The 14,149-nt window shown below is 41.3% G+C and overlaps 1 protein-coding gene across 12 annotated transcripts in view; it reads right to left on the bottom strand.

The window, feature by feature from the left end:
* Positions 1–14,149, bottom strand: part of DLGAP1 (DLG associated protein 1) — a 572,027-nt gene that overhangs the window by 76,120 nt on the left and 481,758 nt on the right. For 7 of the 12 annotated variants that reach the window (XM_036418494.2, XM_036418490.2, XM_036418491.2 and 4 more), the window contains one exon: positions 3,510–3,539. The exons of the other annotated variants lie outside the window; for them this stretch is intronic. In XM_036418494.2, coding sequence (XP_036274387.1) covers positions 3,510–3,539 — 30 coding nt within the window. The remainder of the gene's footprint in view (positions 1–3,509; positions 3,540–14,149) is intronic. 12 annotated transcript variants of the gene reach the window in all.

Below are 14,149 nucleotides of genomic sequence, written 5' to 3'. Positions count from 1 at the left end.
CCAAGAGGCCATGGGGGGGGGGGGGGGACGCTGGGGGTCTGGGCAAAGGCTAAAGCCCAACTTCATTCCCTCAGATAGGCTTTGGAAAGAACTTGATGTCATTCTGGAATCTGGCCTGCCTACCAGGTAGGAACAAATCACCTTTGAGGCAAGTCTCATCACGGAACACATCTTGGGTATCAGCTGCAAAGCCTGTCATTAGCCTCCGTTGCCTCATCTTGCCCTTTCAGACTTGCCGCCTCCCGGCCCGAGTGCTCCCCACTCCCCTCATGTCTGAACTCATCTCCTCTTTCGCTGGATAAAGAGCTGCTGGTTGGGGCCGGGCCCTCCCTCCCCAGAAAGAAGTAGCTGCCTTCGGAATATCAGAGCAGTTCTAATCAGGCGTGACTCAGCTCCTCCGTGACCTCTGTTTTCATTTTTCCTCAATGAGGCTGCTGCTCTGGTCCTCCTTGTGGAAATATGTGTCCCTCCCTCCACCTTCTCCCTCCTTGCTCAATGTCAAGAGGAAAAATCCCTTTTAGGAGGAATGTTTAGAATTCTTGCCCTGGGATGGTTTTTCTCTCCTTGCCATTGCCCTTACCACCTCCCCTTCCCCTCAATTTGCTGTCTGGATGTTTCTCCCCTACACCAGTGTTCTCAGAGTTTGGGCTTATCCATCTAAAATTAGATGCCAGATTTCTTATCGATAAAACGTTGCAGTTCTTTCTTTCCAACATGTTTTCCCCCATTCAAATATTTCTTCATTTCAAACTAAGAAAAGCATCAATGCGTGTTTCTGTTTAAGTATAATTTTAAGTCTTTAAAACATGGGCCATTCACTTTAATCTTGCCATTAATGTGATACAGGCCTATTCTTTCTGGTGAGTTTAAAAGCTTTTGAGAAACTGCAAAATGCTGAAGGGGGCGCCCCTGATTCAGAAGAAGAAGAGAAATAAAGCTGAGAGCAAAATTGCTTGGTAGGAAGGAGCAAATGGAATCTGTCGATTTTCTCTTATGACTTTGACAATTGTTTTATTTTATTTTTAAAAAATGAGAACAGAAAAGGAAAAGATAACGCACCTAAAATAGTAATGCTATTTTCAGAGTTCTAGGATAATCCAGAACAGGGTCATTTTTTGAAGAAAAAGAAATAGATTTCATTTTTGGCAGTGGATCCGGCCACTGATTTGCATATTCCTTGACATGATAAGTTGTATGACGATGCCTTGAGTTCATTCCACAGATGGAAAATAGCAAGTACAGGAATTGGCTAAATACCCATAGGGACTACCATCTGAGGTTTGATTTGGAATCAAGAGAGTGTCCGACACACATTTCACTGAGCATGCTTGTCAAAAGTCTCACATTCCAGATGCACCAAGAATGCATGCATTGAGCACACACACGCCCCGGCCGACAGCTGCATCCCAGGCGGCCCTGGCAACACACATGTCCTAACACAGCTACAACAGAGCATGCTCCCAAGCCTTCCACAGCCCTCAGCCAATCAGCTGCCGAAAAGATGCTCAAGCAGCAGTTGAAGTGGGCCTGGCCTCTGGTATCCATGGCCACTCCAGAGAACTTCCTGTGACTCAGAGGAGGTGATGAGGAGGCTGTCCAAAAAAGGCCCCCAGTAGTCAGCCTGCTTCCTGCCCTCACTATTCCTCACTCTCATCTTTCTCTGGAGACCGTATACCTGTTTTAGGGGTTCAGATAGGCCACGCTACCCAGTAGTAACAGTAGTTACTAGCAAATTAATGAATAGAACCATGGTTATAGCTGAAGAATAGTTTTTACCTTATCGAATGTTCTCTCAGCTTTCTAAAAAAAAAAGTTATTTTGTTTTTCTGTCCTTTTGTTGTAAGTGGAATACTGTGCTTGAACCAAGCAGGCAATGTAAGGCTCCGACTTCAAGGCCATTTCTCGATAAAAACATCAAACAGCCCAGAACGGACCAACGGCTATCTGGAAGTCTACAGATAATGAGCTGAAACGCGGAGCCCTCTTGTGTGGGAGTCTCTGCCCGCAAGGTCTTTCTCACGGGCCTGCTGGCTTCTCCTATGTTTTGTCGGGCACGGAGAGAGGTTTGGAAAGCCTCTCAACCCAATTGCACGTTACTGGGCACGGGCAAGGTGCATTCCTGCTGAGCCTCACAGAGGCCTGGAACGTGCCCTGTGGCCACAGTAGCTCTTGGGGGCGACATCGTTGTGGTTCTCCCTCTGGACCGAGAAGCACCACTGCGGGCACCTGCTCCTGGCCCTTGCCTTGCCTTAGAGGAGCAGCATGCTTTCTGCCAGGTGTGTCAGAAATACTGCCTTTGAAACTTTGTTTTTTTTTTTTTTTTTGGGGGGGGGGAAGCGATGGTACTAAATCTACAGAAGACAGAGTCCTCCGCTAGGGACTTGCCAGCCCAATGGGTATGTTACTGAGCCCCTTTCTCATCCTCCAACCTTGGCGCTTCAGCCCTCCCAACTTTTTGTTTGAGTCAAGCGGATGATCTCACCACTCCAACCCCCTTGCATGATCCCACCCCCACCCCCATGCATTGCCCATTCATCAAGCCACATCGCCCTTTAAATGTGAAGACTCACCTTCAACCCCACCACCTCTTCCAAGGAGCCTCCCCTCCGAAGCATGACTGACAAACTCCCAATAGATGAGAACGCACACATCCCAAAACAAACACAGAAACTCACAAAAAGAGAAAATTACACATTCTCTACTTTCAGATATATGCGTCTATGAGGGCCAGGGAATCAACTTTATGCCAATAACCAATGAGCCATTTAAAACAATGGGGTATTTTTTTTTTTAATTGTCTTGGGGGTTACTCAGCAAAAGGCTGCTACGTTTCGTCTTCTCTTCCCCAAGGATTCTCCTCTTTCTTGAAATCCCTCTTTCTTTTCTTCTCAGCTTCTTGAATGCATAACTAAAGGGGGCTGCCACTTGCCCGATATGGATCATATGGAAAACTCTAGAAGCTGGGCCTCGAAATCCCCCCCTGGGTGGTGAATCACAAAGCTCGGGAAGAACCTTCACTTGCTCCTGGCAAATGCCTTAGCCACTTGATTTTCTCATCAGGAAGCCTGGATGACTACAGGCTTATATATTCCTGGGCAAACATGTCTGCTACATTGGCATAAGGGACCATAACACTCTAGAGAAGGCTCTGGGGAAAGATTGGGGGCAAGGCTCCTGGTAAGAACCAAGATCCAGCCTCAAAGAGGGCCTTTGGAGAGCCAGGGGATCCCTACAGAGCCCTGGATCTGAGGCAATCACATCAGAAAATACAAACAGATATGTTCGCTCGTAAATGCTGCCCTCTCAGGTCAGCGTTCATGCCACCTGTGGAGGGTGGAGAGACTTGTGGCAGAAAATGATCAGAACAAGGAGAAACACAGATGGAATGGCAATAGCTGGCAATTAGAACATGGCACCAAACACCACTGCCACAAAAGCTTACTAGCTGTAAAGCCACGCTATGCAATCTTGAAGCAAAACATTGCTGATTTTGTGGTTGTAAAACATACCTTCAACGGCAGAACTCAGTTTTATGACACCTTGAATAAAAACAAAAAGTGGCAGTTATATCATGGACCAGAAATACCTTTTCCAGTCTTCTCTTAACAAACACATGCTTCAGACCTGGATTTCTTTTTTCTTTTTTTCTGGTATTTCGATAATTTAACTAAACAAACGTTGACTTTAAGAACTGAGTAACTTTCATTCTGTGATTAGACATCGTGGGTGTCTTCGTTTCCCCAGGAAAAACATTCAAGGGAGTTTTTCGTGAAAATGATCTGACATGTGTCTGGGTGAAACAAAGGCCAATCTGTATGACTATTTCTGTAAGTAAATCACACTAGATAATGGATTAATAAAACTTCCCACAACGGCCACCAGTAACTAGTACTTCCTATTTATGATTGTGTACAGGAATCCTTTGAAATAGGCTGGAGCAGGGCTTCTGTTGAAATAGGTAACAGGTGGTTAAAACCATGATGTGATCTGGTAACCCCCTTCTCTGGGGGGGTTGGATTGCACGGGTTTTCCGGTCTGAGTGTTAGGCAGTTCGGCTCTCTGCAGGTCAGACAGAGAGAGGACTACCCGAGCATGCCAAATTGTCCAGGAAGCAAGTGCACAGGACCCTTGTGCTTTTTGGGTGAATCCAAAGGTAAAAATACAAAACCAAGATATATTATACCTGCTTCAATGATTTGATTTAAAAAGTGTCCTTTTGTAAGTAATAGTTTTAAATAAACATTCCCCCAGGTCTCTGTGATAGCCATGATCTGTAGGCTGAGCAGAAAACATTGTCTACAGCTTTGTTTGGTTGACATCCTGGTTCTCTTTGAAGTTGGAGGAGTTTCAAATTAAAAAATGGAAACAAAATGGGTAAACCAAATGGGCGTCAGCATGAACACACTCTGATTTTAGCAGATTATGTTCACAAAAAAGACAAACTTGCTATTTATTATACATTTCAAGTTACCTGTTGAATTTCATGTTTCCTGCAGAACCAGGAGTGTCTGTCTGCTCTGTGTTTAACAAGGGACTCTTCAGGGGGAAAAATATGTATACTATATGTATGTGTGCTTAGTATAAATTTTGCTAATATGAATGACGTGTAGTACACAATCTACAAGTAATAATAGAATATACAGTACTCTTTATTGCAAGTTCTATTAGAGCCAATTGACACTCCCATAATGCTACTGTTGATTTGGGCCAAACACTTGTCTCCAGAGCCAGCAAAGCAACCATGATTTGACAAATTCATGCATTGTCTAACGTCCCAACTGCTCTTTTTCCTATAAATTTATTATCATTACACCTTTTATATAATTTATTGTTAAACTATTTTTTTTACGTTCATATAAATTATTGTCATTAAATTAAAACTCTTTCAACTTCAACACACTGTGTAGATACTTCCACCATGACGTATTTGAAGCTACCAGTTTGACGTCACTGAACGTGGAGCTGAGAAGAGATAAGCAGTAGCAACACCATTGTATAGTATTTCATTATACAAGTACAGGAGATATAAACAACCTTATCAGTATAGATAGCAAAATGTAGTGAGATGATTATGATGTAAGGATTTTTAGGTATTTACTACCTTTGTTGTATTTTTTGTTTTTTTGGTTAATTCTCACCTGAGGATATTTTTTCCATTGATTTTTAGAGAGAGGGGAAGGGAGAAAGAGAGAAACATCGATGTCAGAGAGACACATCAATTGGTTGCCTCCTACACAAGCCCGACCAGGGCTGGGGATTGAGCCTGCAACTGAAATATGTGCCCTTGACTGGAATCGAACCCAGGATCCTTCAGTTTGCAGGCTTAGCCAAACCGGCTAGAACTATTACCTTTGTTTTTAATATAATCTACTTAATTATAAGTTTAAATGATTTAATTTGTAATAATGGCTGTGTTTAATAATGGACTCACAAAATTTCTGAAAATGTAACAACTGGCTCTCCCAACCTGGTCTGAACCAGATCTAGCATAGCATTATCTTAACTGATGTTTCTTTCTACTCAGGCCCAGAAAAGAAAATCCCAAGCTTCAAAATACTTCCTGAGTTATTCAAAAAAAGGATTATAATTTAACTGAACAAGCTGAATGTAAGCTTAGCAGTTACTATTACTTTGCCAGTAATTTCAAAACCTTTTAAACCTTTCATATGCAAAAGTATACTGTACATAGGTCACCTTGGAAATAACAGTCATTGGCAATCAATGAAGAACACAGCCTAAACAGACTTGTCATCCTTTTGGTCAGGTGACTATGCCAAGAGGTATGAGTCATTGGCTTATTAAACAATGATCCTGTCTTTTGTAAACTGTGGAATCTTTATACAGGAAACCAGGTCAAAATATTGATTTTTTTTCTGCCATATTTGTTTTTGTGTTTAACCATGTTGTCAGCAACAGTGAAAGGACAAGGCACTCTAATCGGTGAGTGGAAATAGGTGCTATGCAAGTAAAGAAAGAAAATCTAAACACGTCCTTATAGGAGATGTGGGTGGACATGGACCAGAGCCCAGTAATGCATTTGTTGGGTAAGGAGAAAAAGATAAGTTAAAAAAAAAAAAAAAGTCTGACTTAAGGCTCTAATTATAAAGATTATCTTAATAAAAATGTTAGTGATTCATTAGCTCCATGTGAAGTTTTTATTATTATTATTTTTTTTTTAACTCAAATCAAGTTTTTTTTGTTTTTTTTAAAATAGTAGGATAGGCTTTTCATTGCAAGTATCTATGCTATAGTGAAAATAAAAAAAAGTAGCTAAATCTAGTTGGATAGCTAATATGAACATTTTACAAAAAATTATAGAATGAGGGAAAGTATATGTGTTATCTTATAATAGGAATACTTTTTTTAAAGTTTGAATATTTAAGAAATGATTAATGTTGATGCTGAAAAGATACACGTAGCACTGCTGAGTTCCCGGACACACAGTAGACATTATCTGGTGACTGGCTGACAGTGACATTGCCTGGGATTCAGGGTGAGCAATAACACATACACATATGTACTGTATACACACAATGGATCTCACCCTCCCCACCCCACATTTAATTCTTCACAGTTTGCAGAAGTGTTTGAAAGGTAGAAAAAACAAAAAACACAAAAGAGAGAAAAGGAAAAGAAAACAAACTGTTCTTTCCTCAACTCGTTATCTTTAGTGTAGTAAAATTCCCAATCTTGTGGGTGATTCATGCAGACCATGTCCATTGTCTTCCTACAAGTCAGAGCCAAACACTAACCAGAAATGCTTTCTGCAGCAGTTCTCAAATTCCAAACTTACTCCACTGTCTTTCCTACCACTCTCACCTAATGATTAATTTCAATTGATCTAAAAAATTCTTAGGAGAAAGGGTCAGGTTAAAGTGTGACAAGGGCTCACTAAAACCCTCCAATGATACCTCATGGTTGTTGAAATACTAATCAAAATTTTTAACCCTGGCCATCAAGGCCCAATGTGACACATCCCTGCTTATTTTCCTATTTATTCTACTTCATCTCACTTGACTTTCTCTTTTATTTAAGATGAGAGGCCTGATGCATGAATAAGGTCCCCTGGCCTGCTGGATTGGGCTGGAACTGGTTCTCCAACATTCCCCGAGGGGGCCGGGTTTCAAAAGGGCACAGGCCAGCCCGAGGGACCCCACTGGTGTACGATGGGGTGATGGGGCCCCGGGAGAAATATGGAAAGTTGCCCAGCCTGTGGGAGGTTTCCAGGGTGTGGGCAGCTGGTCTCGCTCAGTCACAGTCAGTCAGACCCCAGCAGCAAGCTAACCTACTGGTCAGAGTGTCTGCCCCCTGGTGGTCAGTGCATATCATAGCCAGCGGTTCATCATCCTTAGCATATCATTAGCATATTACACTTCAATTGGTTGAACAGCTGACCCATATCTGAACACTTAGCAAATTAGGCTTTTATTATAAGTTTATCAACCAGTTGGAGACAGATAATGTCCTAAATGGACTTCAAGGAATGTTAGCTAATTCATTTTATATCCAAATATCTCTAGAATCTACAGTTCTCACCTTTACTGTCATCACCCTAAGCCAAATTATCATAGCCATGTTCACATGACTCTGCATGCTAAGAATTGAGAAAGAGGAACTAAGAAAGAGCCATTCAGTTTTTAATATCCTCCTCCCAGTGCATTCTTACACTGCAGCTGGAGTGATCTTTTCCAAAGCAAGTACAACTATATGATATCCCTCACTCCTTTAAAAATGTTATATGGCATTTTATAATTCTTAAGTTTAACATGACTTGAAAAGCTCTTCATGATGTCGCCGTTGGCAGAATAAGTATGGCTACAAGTTTCTCCCTCCAGTTGCCATAGAGTTGGGGGCTATGTGCCTTCTTGAATCCAGGCAAGCTCTCTGACTGCTTTGAGCATTGAAATACAGTGGAAATGATGCTCTCCCAGGGTCTGTGCCCAGGCTTTCTAAAAAACAGACAGCTTCTTCTTCTTGTCTGTTGGATTGTCCCTCTTGGAACCCTGAGATACCAGGTTAGAAGTCTTGGAATTGCTATGATGAAGAGGCCGGGTGCAGACGTTCCGATAAACCACATCAACTGAGGAAAGAAGCTGGACGACCTGGCCCTGGAGGAAAGTGTTGATGAAAGCTGGGAGGGCAGAAAACAACTGACCTCGGAGATAGAAAGAAAACACAACTTTTCTGATGTAGTGGCAGAAAGTCTGGCAACATTATGACCTGTAGTAACATGTAAAGTAGAAAATATACTTAGTGAATTATTAGATTTTTGTGAGAAGATTTCTAGGCAGAATGATTAAAGTGCCAATTCATTAAAAAAAAAATAGTTGCATATAATAAAATGTAGATACAGACAAGTTAAAAAAAGAACTGCCCAGTTCTCAAACAATATGTAGAGAAAAATATAGAGCTAGTAATGGTCAGTTTAAAGAAAAAGGTAAAAAAGGTTTCACATTTCTAGCCTTTTTAAAAGCAAAACTCTCAAAGTAAGAAGTTGATTAGGGTGGAGATCATCTTTAGGGTATGGCCTTTCATACGATTTTAGAAATATTGAAGTGTGTGCCTCATAAACTTATACAGAGACATGAGGGCTTCTAAGAATCCTAAGGGTACGGTCCCACAGCAGCCTGATTCTGAGCACAGGCCAAAGAAGGACTTATATTGAGGAGAATTGTGAATGTGTGTTTTGTCTAGTAGAGTAAAGTCTAATAAGATTCATAGGCAGTCCACAAAGATTTTAAGAGAAGTGTACTAGAGGATGCATTATAAGATTGGAAAAAAATAGGCAGTAGTTCAAAGTGAAAGAGTTTTTAAAGGCCCCAATCTCCTATGGTCAGGAAATAGGCTGAGAAGATTATACAGCTGCAAATACCATTTCTTATGTTCCATGGACTGAATTGTGCTCCCTCCTCCTCATTCAAATGTTGAGGTCCTAACTAATTCTTAAAGATGGTATTGGGGGATGGGACCTTTGGGATGTGATGAAGTTTGATCAAGTCATGAGTGTAAGACCCCCATGATGGGACTAGTGTTCCTAAAAGAAGAGGAAGAGAAAGATATCGTTCTCTCCACATGTACACACCGAAGAAAGGCCGTGCTAGCACACCGTGCAAGACAGGACGAGAGTTCTCACCACAATCTGACCATGCTGGCACCCTGATCTCAGACTTCTAGTCTTCGGAATTGGGAGAAATATGTACCTGTTGTTTAAGCCACCCAGGTTATGGCAGTTTGTTATAATAGCCTCAGTTGTCTAAGACACTATACAAACAGGATAATTCAGAAGGTGCAACCAAGAGTTTGGAGGGTGGAGACAAGAGTTGCAGAGAATCATTCCCAGGAAGTGGGACTGGGCCCTCTAGTTAAGAAACTCGCAACATATGAATTTCAGAATTGCTATGTACCAGTGATGGCTGTGTGCCTCTTTTTTCTCTGCTCTTTGAATGAAAGTGCTCATTGCATCGATTTCATCTCTGTATCATTAGTTTGTATGTGGAACAGATGCCTTTTCTTTTTAGTTCACAAACCTTCATACTGAGAGAAACTGTACTAGAGAACCACATCAAAGGAACTTCATTAGCCCCTGGACCTTATTTAGATGGTAAGAACCTGAATCTCAAACTTAAACTTCATGCCATAAAGATAGACGATTTTTGGAAGGCTTTAGAAGCAGTGAGTATAGTTTGCTTTACAGAGGAACCTAAATAATTTGTGTGCAGAGGGTGAACCATAGCTGACTAAAAATGGAAACTGTTTTAACAGTTTAACAGTTTAAACATTAGAATACAAATTAGGTATGAAGAAAGCAATTCTGCAAGTAGTGGGAATGGAGGGAACAGAATCTTTACCCAGACATCAGCCCTAAAGCGTGCAAATCAGTCCTTCCTCCTTTGGATGAAGGGTGCGGTAGGAAGAAGTTCAAAATCTAGTTAGAAATTACTTTTAAACTTAAACTGAGGAATAATGTAAATAATCTGAGCACCTTAACTTCCTTTAGATGCTCAGGAAAGCATCCTGATTTTCACGAGACATAAATGTGAGCGGACACTGATTGATTTTGTTTTTGCCTCTGCACTCCTGTGCCCACACACTCCTGTGCCCATACACTCCTGTGCCCACACATTCCTGAGTCCACACATGCTCAGCAGCCTCCTCTTCTCTGCACCAGGGTTATAAAAAGGAATTAAGGCAACTTCAATTGTGCTGAGCTGCCTGCCATTCTCCTTTATCTGGGAGAGCTCTGTGGTTGCTTTGACCAGTAAGTGCTGCTCTGCTAGTGTGTGGGCCCAGAACTTATGACTTCCTATCTTTTGGATACTGTCTCTGGGAGCCCTGAACTACTACATAAGAAGTCTTGAAGTAATGCTGGTGGTGCCACTTATAGGTGCTCTGTTCAACCATCTCAGCTGAGCCTATACTCCCAGACATTGAAACTAAGGTGCCAGGCATGTAAATAATGCCATCCTGGACCCCTTAGACCAGTCCAACCTCTTGCTGAATATGAAACAGAAGAACCACCCACCTGAACCTTGTCTAAATTCTTGACCTATTATGGTCACTGCTGAACTACACTTTGGGGCAATACTAGCTATGTAGTGACAGGTGTCCCTAAATTATGACCTCACCTTACATCAAATGTCTACAATAGCCATACTATGCTTCTGGTTCTCTGAATATTAACATGATATTAATATTAACATGAACATTAACATCTCCTCACCCTTCTTGATCTTTCAGCTCTTAGTGTACAAGGATTTTCTCAGGAAAGCTCTCCCTGAACCTCTAGGTGAGTTTCATTGTTATAGTAAATTCTCCCACAAGAACTGTATTTCTTTCTTTCAGAGCAATTTCCTCTGTGATTATTTCATTAATGCTGGTCTCCACCTCTAGATTGTAAACTCTGATGGACAGAGAGCAGGACTCTTTTATCATCACTGAATTCCCAGAGTCCAGCAGTGTGTCCGGACAAAGTAAGTGCTGAGCAAATATTTGTTAAGAAGATGAATGAAATATTTGATGCAGCTGATAAGGACTCTCTCCTTACCACAACCTTTAATAACTGTGCCACGATTCTTCTCTCACACACAGTGCACATTTCCATTCAAAGCCACTGTAACTGGGAAAGACAGTGTGACATGATATTAGGCCACTGCTCCTGCCTTGTGAGGGCCCTCCTGTCTGTGAGGGCCGCTCTGCACAACTGAAGTTGCCCAAGTTCCTTTTTATAGCCTGGCGCACAGAAGAGGAGGTGGAAAGTTGCTGCTGGGTGTGTGTGGGACTGGAGTGCAGAGAAAAAACAAAACAAAACAAAACGCACACACACACACACACACACACACACATACACACACAAAACACACACACAAAAAAAAAACAAAAACAAAAACAATCAATGCCCGCTCACATTTATGTCTTTGGTGAAAATCAGGGAGCTTTCCTGAGCATCTAACAGGGTGCTCAAATTGTTTATATATTCCTTAGTTTAAGTTTAGAAATAATTTCTAATGAGCTTTTTCTTGTAACCCTTCATCCAAAGGAGGACTGAGCCTTAGGACTGATGTCTGGGTAAAGAGTCGGTTCTCTCCATTCCCACAGCCTGAATAATTGTTTTCTTCATATCTAATTGTTTTTTGAAATTGCATTCTCCCCAGTTATTTAGTCCTGTGGATGAGGTAAATAGTTGTTCTATAGGAAATAGTCTTTCTTAAAACATTTCTGCTTTATTTCAGTAAGTTTTTAATCTGCCATTTTTGTCCTAAGTGAAATAAATGTTCTTATAATTTATTTCTGAACATGCCCTTATAAGTATCAATAATTGTCCTTTTATTTCCATTTTTACAACTTAAAAAGTGTGTTCCTTTGCCTTGCTGTATTTCTACTTAACGCTAGTCATCAAATGGGTCCGCGCACAATATTTCATTACAAGAGTTCAGAAGAGCTCCAATCAAAGAAAGGGAGATTACCAATTACCCATAATGTACCTGAACAGTCTTTTTAAATGAAAACAGTCTGTTTAAATGAAAAGAACAGTCTTTTAAAATGAAAACACTACCCAATGGCAGGGCTGCTATGTAGACAGATAAGTTTCGTGTCATTTTAGTGAATGTAAACACTCTAGGATTTTGCCTGTTTCTACTTCTCTGATGTATCCTCCCTCCTGAAGTGCACAATACTGCACTTGTACCTTTTGAACATGTAACTGATTAAAGAGCTGGCCAGGAGGCAGATGCAGGCACACCTTTGATCTCTCATCCTTGGGGGCCAAGGGAGGGCAGACACCTGGCGCTGCCAAGCGGGAAACAAAACACAGCCCGAATTACCTTAAAGGGAACCAACCACAGCGCTAGTCAAAGGTGCAGCTGGATTGGCTGAACGGGAATGGAGGGAGGAGAGCCCCCACTTGAGCAGAGGCTACAACAGAAAGTTCCAACAATATAATTTGGACACTTTGGGGGTCGGTGAGGATGCCCATTTCTTAGGCAGAGGACTGGAAATATCGGGGGCAACTGTAGTAAGAAAAAATGAAAAGTAATTCTTTTGCAAGGAATATTGCAAAATGTTCAGCTGTACACAGGCTGAAAGGCAATTTTAATGGCAACTCAGGAAGCTTTCAAGGAAAAGATTTATACATCTTCCCCTCCTCAACAGAACCTTTTGTTTCTTAAGGGTGTCTGTCACCTTTACCTCAGAATGTTGTAAATGCTCTTGGTGAAAATGAGACATGAGCACTTCCTAAGATTTCAGTGAGATTGCACTGCCCCCTGGCGTCTGTGTGCTGTTGTTACACCATCACAGTGAAAGTCTAAAGAATGCTAATCAAGCTGTGTAAGGCTGTAGCTTCCGGTCTTATCTTGGATCACAGACTGGAGTTGGAAATATCAGATGTAGACATAGTTTGACAAGACCTGGAAGGAAATTTTGAAATAAAGATTTTTTTCCTTTGCCATTCTCAGCAGAATCTCCTGAGATTTTTAAATAGCTTTCTAATGGACAAAATTTGAATTCGTGAATGGTCATGTGAGTGGCTTCCATACACCTACCCATTTTCCAAGAACCAACTCAAGTATCTCCTGTGCTGTAAAAGCCTTTCAGACTTCTCTTTGGCATCTGGTACACACCTGAATTGTCATACCTTTCTCTGCCTTCCTGCTTCCTTCTTTGATGGAAACTTGAAAGTGGGATTACACCTGGTTTTTCTTTGTATCCACCATGACTACATAGTGCCTGGCAGATGGTACATGTCCAACAAAAATGTGTTGTTTGTTGGTTGCATACAACAATGCTACTCACAAAATGATCCAAAATATTTGTTGATTGCCCTAGCCAGTTTGGCTCGGTGGATAGAGCATTGGCCTGCAGACTCAAGGGTCCCAGGTTTGATTCTGGACAAAGGCATGCACCTTGGTTGCAGGCACATCCCCAGTGGGGAGTGTGCAGGAGGCAGCTGATTGATGTTTCTCTCTCGTTGATGTTTCTAACTCTCTCTCTACCTCCCCTTTCCTCTCTGTAAAAAAATCAATAAAATATTAAAAACAAACAAACAAAAAACAAAGTATTTATTGATTAACCACTCATTGAAAGTCAATATGATAACCAAATTGGAGGCAGGAGAACATGGTCCTTGGATGGGTCTTAGGGGGTCCTTAAGTCCCTGAAATTGTCAGGCACCATGTCCAATTATGGCAGAGAAGGGTTAGAATAACCTAAACCTAGAATATATCTAGCTATAACAATCCAGGGACCTAAACTATTCAAGCTTTAGCTTCAATCAAGTGAACCTCTATTTTAGAGAGATCATGAGTATATTTGTTATCTCTAATTCAGTTTCCAATTTCTTTGGGGGCAGATATTTCTAGCAGTAACTAAAGCTTCTGAATCAATATACTGTGGCATATTGATCAAAGCCATCAACCCTGAGCTGAGTGACAATAAGCATGAGACCTTGGTGTCTGGGACAGGTTAGGTGTATAGAAGGGCAGACTATGAAGGAACTGAAACTATGAATCAAGGGTCAGACTTACCTACGTTTAATGAATACAGTGTTATTCTGCTTTGGATATCATTTTATGGCCGAAAAAAATGACCAGATATGAAGAATTGATTGTATTAGGATGAGTCAAGAGGTTGCTATTATTAGCAAGACTGCTTT

The sequence above is a fragment of the Pipistrellus kuhlii genome, unplaced genomic scaffold (assembly GCF_014108245.1).
Source record: "Pipistrellus kuhlii isolate mPipKuh1 unplaced genomic scaffold, mPipKuh1.p scaffold_m20_p_6, whole genome shotgun sequence".
Lineage (NCBI taxonomy): Eukaryota > Metazoa > Chordata > Mammalia > Chiroptera > Vespertilionidae > Pipistrellus > Pipistrellus kuhlii.
Note: the sequence above shows the minus strand (reverse complement) of the source record. Positions and strands in the feature narration are given on the sequence as shown.